Source organism: Panicum virgatum, chromosome 5K (assembly GCF_016808335.1).
Source record: "Panicum virgatum strain AP13 chromosome 5K, P.virgatum_v5, whole genome shotgun sequence".
NCBI classification, from domain to species: Eukaryota; Viridiplantae; Streptophyta; class Magnoliopsida; order Poales; family Poaceae; genus Panicum; species Panicum virgatum.
In genome coordinates, this window is record NC_053140.1 from 54,285,365 (window position 1) to 54,295,070 (window position 9,706).

Below are 9,706 nucleotides of genomic sequence, written 5' to 3' on the forward strand. Positions count from 1 at the left end.
ATAGGAAGGAGCAGCAAGACTCCCGAGATTACAAGAGAAGTTGTATTCGGTTTGGCCAGGATACATCTTGAACCAAGCTAACTCTATCTATAACTAACCGAAACAACTCTTCAGTTTACATAAGACATAATATCTCTTATTCTAACACCCTCTCTCAATCTAAGCCTTCTACTCTCTTGAGATTTAGATTGCAAATAAAGTCTTCAAACTTCTTAACAGGAAGAGCCTTCGTGAAACCATCTGCAAGCTGATCATGAGTGGAGACAAGCCTAACTTGAAGTTGCTTGTTGACAACCCTCTCTTTTACAAAATGGAAATCAATCTCTATGTGTTTAGCTCTTGCATGAAACATTGGATTGGCTGACAAATAAGTAGCTCCCAAGTTATCACACCACAAACAGGGAGGTTGTCGCAGCTTAATATCAAGCTCGGCCATTAAGGATTCTAACCATATCAGCTCAGCAGTAGCATTTGCCATAGATTTGTATTCAGCTTCAGTACTAGATCTCGATACTGTAGCCTGCTTTCTAGCACTCCAGGAAATCAGATTGGCACCAAGAAAAATTGCAAAGCCACCTGTAGACCTACAGTCATCTACACTACCAGCCCAATCAGCATCAGAAAATCCACTTAGTGTCATAGAATAAGACTTCTGTATATGCAAGCCTAAACCAGCCGAATACTTGACATATCTAAGAATCCTTTTGACAGCTGTCCAATGTGTAGTAGTAGGTGCATGAAGAAATTGGTAAACCTTGTTTATAGCGAAAGAAATATCAGGACGAGTGAGAGTCAAGTACTGTAAAGCCCCAACTATGCTTCTGTAGCGTGTGCTATCTTCAGTACTTAAGGCTTCTCCTTCATAGCAAGATAGCTTTTCAGAAGATGACAACGGAGTAGATGAAGGTTTGCACTTTGTCATGCCTACTCTGGCCAATATATCTTGCACATACTTTTCTTGGGATAGAATAATGCCATCATTGCACTTCGTAACTCCAATGCCTAGAAAATAATGAAGATCACCAAGATCCTCAAGTGCAAACTCCTTCTTGAGATCCCGAAGTAGTGTCGTTATTGCTTCTAGAGAGGAACTCGTGACAATAATATCATCAACATAAATAAGCATAAATATTGTCACGTGACCCTTTGTGTAGATGAAGAGAGATGCATCAGACTTAGAAGCCTTGAAGCCAAGATCAATTAACTTTGAGCTTAACCTTGAGTACCATGCACGAGGAGATTGTTTGAGACCATAAATAGCCTTATCCAACTTACAAACAAAGCTGGGTGATTTAGTGTTTTCAAACCCAGGTGGTTGTCTCATGTAAACCTCTTCTTCCAGAACACCATGTAAAAACGCATTCTGTACATCTAGTTGCCTCAAACACCAGCCTCTTGACACTGCAATAGATAACACAAGTCGTATAGTAGCAATTTTCACCACAGGACTGAAGGTGTCCTCATAATCAATTATATACCGTTGTTTAAATCCCTTTGCTACCAACCTTGCTTTGTATCTATCTATACTTCCATCTGCCTTCTTTTTGATCTTGTAAACCCACTTGCAGTCAATGATATTTGTTCCTTGCTTTTGTGGGACAAGACGCCAAGTTCCATTACGGAGTAAAGCATCGTACTCATCTTGCATAGCCTTTTTCCACGTAGGATCTTCTAGTGCCTCTTGCAACGAATCAGGTTCTCCAGTGGAGCTAAACATCCCGTATCTTATGATGCCATCAAAGAATTTCTTGGGTTTTGTGATTCCACTTTGGAGTCTTGTACGATGCCGTGCAGGAACACTTGGTTCAGGAGAGTTTGATGCGGACACATCTGACTCAACATTGGACTCGTGCCCAGCAGCTTCCGCTGAGGCCGCCGGAGCCGTCAACGAGGTCGCCGGCGAGGATGCTGTCGGCGTTGCCGGCGCTGGCGCTGCCGCTGTTAAATCGCTCGGCCCAGTCGCTGTTTCCCCACACGGTGAGCTAGGAGTGTCCGATCTGCCTGCGCCAGAATTCACCCGGAACTCATCTGCAGCAACTGGATCTCCGTGTGGCAGACTGTTTTGGGAAGGCAAGACAGCATGTGAATCCAAATTTTCTGCAGATTCCTGTGAAGCACCACTAGAGCCAGACCCATTAGCAGCATCAATAATATTTGGACGCACACAACTTACATCCCCAGAAGTTTTAATAAGATGATCAGGAAGAAGAACAATTTCTTTCCTTAATTGTGCTCCGGCATTTTTATGAAGATGAGCAAAAGGAAAACAAGTTTCATCAAAGATTACATCCCTAGAGATATAAATTCTACCAGTAGAAATATCAAGGCACTTAAAACCTTTATGTAGAGCACTATAGCCAAGAAAAGCACAGCGAATAGATCGATAGGAAAGTTTGCGGGCATTGTAGGGGCGCAAGTTTGGCCAACATGCACACCCAAAAATTCGAAGAGAGCTATAGTTTGGTTCTTCATGGAGGAGCCGAGCTACTGGAGTTTCATAAGCAATCACCTTACTAGGTAAGATGTTTATGAGATAGGTTGCCGTGAGAAAAGCTTGGTCCCAATATTTGAGAGGCATTGAGGCATTGGCAAGGAGAGCAAGGCCAACTTCAACAATGTGTCGATGCTTCCTTTCAGCCGCACCATTTTGTTGATGGGCATGAGGACATGACACTCGGTGAGCAATGCCAATACGTTGGAAAAAGGAATTTAGTTTTTCGTACTCGCCACCCCAATCGCTTTGAATAGCAACAATTTTCTTGTTGAATTTTCTTTCTACCAGATTTTGGAAGTCTTGAAAAACCTGAAAGACATCAGATTTCTTGCGTAGGAGATATATCCAGGTATATTTGCTATAGTCATCTATGAAACTGACATAGTAGGTATGCCGACCAATAGAAAGAGGGGCGGGTCCCCAAACATCAGAAAAAATTAATTCAAGAGGAGAATTTGATATACTATTGGACTTGGCATAAGGAAGTTGATGGCTCTTGGCCAACTGACACGAATCACAAACAGACTCTGGATTTGAATCACTAACACAAGGTAAATTATTTTTACTAAGGACTCTTTCTACGATAGGGATGGCTGGATGACCTAGCCGACTATGCCACCTAGATGTAGATGGCTTGTGGACTCCATAGACTTGCTTGCCCGTGGCTCCTTCATCAGAAGAACTCGGCACTAGAGGATAAAGACCGCCCTTGCATCTACCTCGATGAAGGGTTTTCTTGGTTTCCTGATCCTTGATAAGAAAGAAATTTGGATGAAATTCAAGGAAGGCATCATTATCACGAGCTAGTTTATGAACTGATACAAGATTCTTACTAGCACTAGGGACATGAAGAATGTTTTTCAGATGCAAATCTTTAAGAGGGGTATGTAAAGTTGTATGCCCAATATTACTGATTTTCATACCTGCTCCACTTGCTGTATGAACTTGGTCACGGCCTGTGTATTTGTCACGAACTGAGAGCTTCTCTAGTTCACTAGTCACATGATCTGAAGCTCCACTGTTCGCATACCAGTTTGTGTCGTAGCCATGTCCTGCAGTAGCAGCTCCTGCTGTCCTGTTGTTTGGCTGATCATCTTCATCATCATCATAACGGTACCAACAACTAGGAGCTTCATGGCCAACCTTCTTACAGATCTGGCACTTGATTTTTGTGTTCTTCTTTGGTGGAGCAGTACTGTTGCTGGTGCTCTGACCTGCACGACCTCCACGCCCTCGACCGCGATTGCCACGGCCGCGATTTCCACTGCCACGTCCACGAGCAGCAACATTTGCTGAGGACTGGTATTGGCCACCATCTTGGTACATCTCCATCCGGAGATCATAGGACAGAAGTTGCGAGTAGAGATCGTTCAACGAGATTGGCTCGACACGACCAAGCATAGATGATACAAATGGGTTGTAATCATAATCAAGGCCGTTTAGAATATGAGAGACTACCTCATCATCATGAACCGGCTTCCCAGCAGCAGCAAGTTCATCCTTGATTTTGCGCATCTTGTTGAAGTAGGCTTCGGTGGACATGCCACCCTTCTTGATGTTGGCGAGCTGCATGCGTAGATTGGTCACACGCGCCCTGGATTGTGCTGAGAACATTGTCTCTAGCGACTCCCATGCTTCAGCAGATGAAGTCACGGTTGCTACAGATGCGAGAACTTCCTTGGTAATGGAGTTCCGCAAGTAGCTAAGAAGCTGTTGGTCCTTGACGATCCAAGAGTCATACTCAGGGTTTGGAACCTGCTGCTTCTTGTCGTCCTCCACGGTCTTTGGTGGTTGAGGAATTTTTCCATCAAGAATCCCCATGAGCTGAGCACCACGAACGGCGGGGAGGAACTGAGCTTTCCATAGGACGAAGTTATCTCGAGTTAGCTTCTCGGAGACAGTTGAGCCGAGTTGAATCGACGACGACGTTGACGAGGAAGCCATGGTCGAGTTGTAGATGTATCTAGGAAGAAGATGCTCTGATTACCATGAAAGATTTGTTGGAAACGTGGTTGCTAAACTCAGCACACCACGGGTTGCATGTTAATATAGGAAGGAGCAGCAAGACTCCCGAGATTACAAGAGAAGTTGTATTCGGTTTGGCCAGGATACATCTTGAACCAAGCTAACTCTATCTATAACTAACCGAAACAACTCTTCAGTTTACATAAGACATAATATCTCTTATTCTAACACTCTTAGCCCTACCACGTTCCTTGCCCGTCACTCATGCCGTGCAGAATAGCTACAAGACGAATGCGGAGGTGATACGGGCGCTCTCAGAGCACACATCTGCCTCCACCGTGTTCAACCTCTCGCTGCCTTCAAGAGAAGCTGTTGTTTGTTACATTTTCTGTACTATATTTTTTTTCTATGCACGTGCTGCGCAAATCCTATAACTCCTAAGCTCCAACTTAGTCCCCGCATTTTTCTTTTAGTCTGACCTGCGTTCTGTTTATAAGTCTGCAATTCTGCATGTCTTATATTATGTTAGCATCTTTGTTGTTTTAACTGTTGTAATGCAGCCGTAAGGCAATAATTAACTATATACTATGCTAACGCTGATAAATGTAACATAGTCCTTTCATATGTTCTCCGACCATCCTGGTAAACTACACTACACCCCAACTCTAGCACGCAACAGAAAACGCCTTGGTGTGTCCACTATCCAGTCGACAGGTCATGTAGTACAGTCGACGGGGAGAGCAGAGGCCGGAGCAACACCAGAGATCTCAAGCTGAAGGCCAGAGTGCGGTCGCGTTGCCTCTGGTTCCATCACAAACGCCCCTACCGCACGAGCAATTGACATGCTAACGGATCAGCGTATTGGCCCATCGATCTACCTGTCAATCCAGCAAGCTATCGGGTCCATCCCTGGAGGAAACCCTCCCCTCTGTTAGTTGGCAGCGATCAGTCCATTCATGGCGCGGGTAGCGACTCGCGAACTGGATTACGAGGCACTGTTGGGGAAACACAGAGGATTCTAGATTGGGGACATCACATGATGGCGAAAGCGACGCCGAGGATGCGCGCACGGCCAAACAATCGTTACCTGAACGGTGTTCAGCGAAGTCTTGTGAGGTTGGGATGAAAAGGGAAAAGCTTCTTGTGGTGCTAGAGCAGAGCACGCTTTGGCACATGTGATTTTACACTTTTGTGAACTGTGATACCTAGCCTTCACTGCCGTACAATACACTGTAGATGTCTGGTACTCTGGTTAACTAGAAAAGTGCTAGCCTTTTTTTCCACCACCGGCGCTGCACCAGCTTTAGGTAGCCTGACGCCGGCGTTGTAGCCTAGTCACTCGGGTTATTCTAGCCCGCAATGTAAATTGCTGGGGTCTCTGATCTTTTGATCCATTCGCTATCTACTACTATGATGTATGTGTACATATATACGCAAGTATCCTATTCCTAGGCGATCCATAGTTACCGGCCGCGGCTTCTACAGGAGCAGAGGAGCTTCAGGGGACCACACGAAGGGGAAGTCGGGGCAGGACCAGGTCGTCGGCGACGAGTCGCAGGTCAGCACGGTAGCAGCCGGCACGGAGGCGGTCGAGCCGCCGTCGCACGAGTCCGCGGCCGCCGCCAGGTGCCGGCGCGCCACGGCGTCCTCCGCGCGCCCGTTTCCCGGCGCCTCCTCGGCGTCGCCGCACGTCATCTGGTGGCCGTCGTTCGGCGGCCAGCCGCCCCCCTCGTCGCTTGCGCGCGCGGGGGCGGCTGATGACGCCGCCGGGGAGGGGTTTTTGTCCGGCTTCTTCTTCTTTGCCGCCGCCGCCGCCGCGCCGGACAGGTCCACCGACGCCCACTGGCGGCGCGGGAAGAGCGGCTGCGGGCCGTGCAGGTGCGGGCCCTCGTACGTGACGACCAGCATCTCCGGGTCGTCCGTGGACTTCTCCACGTGCTTCTTCGCGCCGCACCGGGAGCTCGTGCACTTGTAGTAGCTCCTGCATGGCAGCAAAGGCATGCCGGCGGATCATATCATCAGACATCATTCACCAGCGGTTTAGCTTCACCAGGAACGAAACCTTCTGATGATCAACGGCACATAAACTAAACGATTAGTATATCATCAGCTAGGTACAGCAGCTAGAGGTGTCGCTGGACCTGAAAGGAATGCCTGTCTGAAACCAATTTTTTTTTAGTTAAAAGCGGCAGTTAATGAAACGTCGCAGATTGGTTGTTAGTGGTTGCCGCGCTGTGCCTGTGCACATCCTGTTTAGATGTGGGACGAAATATCTATCGCGTGACAGGGAGGGACAAATGATTGCTGCTTCTGGCTAGGCGAGATAAGAGATGGATGCAGACGTCGCCGTCAGCTAGCCGATTTCTCTGAACATGGGAGGATGTCTTTGGCAGGTTCCATGGGGGCGGGCGTGTGTGTGTAGCACCGCCTTTTGGTTTTTGTCATTATGTTTGCACTGTTACACACTTATAAGATGTGTGCACTATACACAGTGCCGCCACAAAATGGCCCAAAAGGTGGTCCCGTGACTCCGCACTCTTTAGCAAGGCGCTGTACGATCCGTAATCCACAACCACTGCGTTCCGCCGGCTGGAGCTGGAACATGGAACAGGGTGCGATAAAAATACTGTTACATGGCTAATGGCTGGAGAATAGTGCTAGAGCGATGTAAAAGAAAAATACTGTAGGGCTAGAGCTTGAGGCTGGAGCCGAACACGGTGAACGTCGTTTCCTCCGAAGATGACGCTGGCTTATCATTCCTAAACCGTACAGACTGTTTTCCATCAAAGAGAGGAAAGCAGGTTCTAAACGTGTTTAATTAGCATCTAGTTTCACATCGTTTCCCCACCGGTGTTGAGAAATTACCAATAACACTGTCCAAATCAGGGCCCCTTAATCATTTGCTTAAGCATGTAATAGCTAGCAGCATGTGCTTTGGAGAGAAATTAACATCGCACGTGGTGAGAAAGATGCATGCTGCATGGCCTCTGGATATATGGAGAAGTACGAGTTCTTGATGATAAGACGACTATTATTTTACAAGACTTACTAAAATAATAAAATATTGAAGAACTAGCCAGTCTTACCAAAATAGCCTACTGTAGTGTGCTAGTGAAAAGAACTTGTACTAAAACTGGAACAAAATTCTCAAAGTGAAATGTTCAATATTACGTATTACCACCTTTTATAAATACTCCGAATTAAGTTTAATTTAGCAGGGGCGGCCTCCTCAAAAATTGATGTTCGGTAATGTTTGCAGCGTACCCAACCAAGAATTAATACTACAGATGGTTGGAAAATCTTGTTGTGCCTTTGTATATAGCTAGAGCCTAGAGCTGCAGCCTGACCAGGGAACTAGCAAGAGAGTTAGGAGACGAGTCTCAGGCCATTCTCAGTGGAAGTATTATGAACACGATTACCTAGAGTGACACATCATCTAAAACTGTTTGAAACTAGGATGAAACGCCCCTCCCTCAATGCATAATTTCACCTATTGTTGTTTCCTAGATTATATGCAAGACACAACCTGTCTAGGTAACCGTGTACACAAAGTTTTATAATCATGAAATCTATTTCACCTCTCTCTAATACACTATCATATCATCAAAAATGCTGACATGACAGCCTATTTAATGCCCATAAAACTCCCATCGAAAATAGCCTAATGGGAAAGCAAACATGAAGTCGATCGGCATGGAAAGTAGGACACTGAGCAAGAAGAAAGTGCCTTTGTAGATTTCTAGAAACCTAGAAATCTGCCACGCACACGTCGCTCTCTCTGGTTATTTCCTCTGCAGGGCTCTCCTTTTAGTCCGAACACTTTCTTCTTGCCCGCGTCAGGACTCTTGGTCTTTCCCGGTTCCCCGCCGACGGCCTTCATGGCCTCATCTGCCATCTCCCCATCTGCTCTCATCTCATACGCAACACGCTGCACGGCCCGCCGTACGCGAGGCTCCCCACCGGGCGCCAACTACTACCACTAGAGGCCCAGAAACGTGTCGGCCTCTGGTCGCCTATCAACGGAGATCATCGGCACACGTGCTACCTGCGCCAGACCGCGACACCGGATGCCCGGCGACGCGCCGCAGCGGTTTCTGCTCTCCAGCTGCTCGTTCGTGTCCGCGGGCGTGGGCAGCCGCTCGGCTTCCACATGCGCGCGCGCGCGCGCTCGGCCGCCGCTCGCTCATCCCCCGCCCCGGTGGCCGGGCCGCCGGCCGCGTAGTTGCCTGCGGTGCCATTGCCCAAACTCGCGTGCGCATCATTGCATGATCGCGTCGGCGACGACGACCATGCCGGAAACTCGACACGGTTGGGATAATGGGATCTACAAGCAAGCGACCTTCTACCTTGCGCGCATAAGCCAATCATGCTCCTACATGACCCCGGGGCGCATGTGCGAATTGAATCCGCGATGCCATTGGCATGCCGAAGAACAACACCCAAATTTGAATGGAACTTTTTGCAATACGAGGGGGAAAAGAGTAACGGCCAAATTAATTTAACGTTGTAGACAGGCCTAGTTGTAGAAGTAGAGCCAGACGCGTGTGGATCGTACTGCACCTGGGATGGGGGTTGTTCTTGATGGACTTCTGCCCGTACTTCCGCCACTTGTAGCCGTCGCTCGGCGTCTTGCCGCCGCAGCTCCTCACCTTGGTCGTGTACTTGCTCACCGGCGCCCGGCTCGCCGCCCCAAACCTGCTGCCACTTCAATTATTCCAACCAAAACCACTTCAATTATATTCTTCCATCAAGAATATAATTAGATCGTTATCAATATAATACATCCGCGGATCGGATGAGATGCACCTACAGATGCATCGGGCTGTAGCGGCGGCTGCTCCAGGGGTAGGAGGGCCGCGACGTCCACAGCGCCATCTCGACGTCCCGGATCGTCGGGCCGGTGTACACCGAGCACAGGGCCCTGCTCACCTCCTCCAGCTGCGGCAGCAGCTCCTGCTCGCCCGCGCTGCTGTCGCACGCCGCGGGAGCAGCCGCTGGCGAGGCCCCCGTGTCTGCCGAGCCGTGCTCCGAGTCGCCGCCGCCGGCCGGGGGCTGCTGCAGGGCGCCGAGGAGGAGGCTGTCGTCGCTGAGGAGCTCGGTTATGAGCTGCTCGTCGAGGTCGCCCGGCCAGAGGGCCTGCACGTCGCCGGCGCCGGCCTGAGGGTGAGGGTGCAGCACATCCCCCATCAAGTGCCGGTCGGGAACTAACAACTGTACGGGAACGGGGAGTAATGGGACGGGAGGCTT

At 48.7% G+C, this 9,706-nt stretch overlaps 1 protein-coding gene and 1 non-coding gene across 2 annotated transcripts; both read right to left on the reverse strand.

Annotated features, from left to right (window-relative positions):
• Positions 1-3,831: 3,831 nt before the first annotated feature.
• Positions 3,832-3,970, reverse strand: LOC120710873. The gene has a single exon (XR_005690044.1). It is a non-coding gene; the product is annotated as a small nucleolar RNA Z247 (small nucleolar RNA).
• Positions 3,971-5,582: 1,612 nt separating this feature from the next.
• On the reverse strand, positions 5,583-9,706 carry LOC120708628 (probable WRKY transcription factor 49). Its single transcript, XM_039993999.1, has 3 exons — positions 9,270-9,706; positions 9,020-9,163; positions 5,583-6,440 (listed from the first exon to the last, which is right to left on the reverse strand). The coding sequence occupies exons 1-3, from the start codon at positions 9,644-9,646 to the stop codon at positions 5,939-5,941; spliced, it is 1,023 nt and encodes a 340-aa protein (XP_039849933.1). The 5' UTR covers positions 9,647-9,706; the 3' UTR covers positions 5,583-5,938.

Bases quoted from the DNA above. Each gene is read 5' to 3' on its own strand.
- LOC120708628 (XM_039993999.1), bottom strand. From the start codon at position 9,646: ATGGGGGATGTGCTGCACCCTCACCCTCAGGCCGGCGCCGGCGACGTG. The intron at 9,164-9,269 runs GTAGGTGCATCT...GAATAATTGAAG, and splicing joins CGCTACAGCCCGATGCATCT to TGGCAGCAGGTTTGGGGCGG. The intron at 6,441-9,019 runs GTGCAGTACGAT...GCTGCCATGCAG, and splicing joins AAGAACAACCCCCATCCCAG to GAGCTACTACAAGTGCACGA.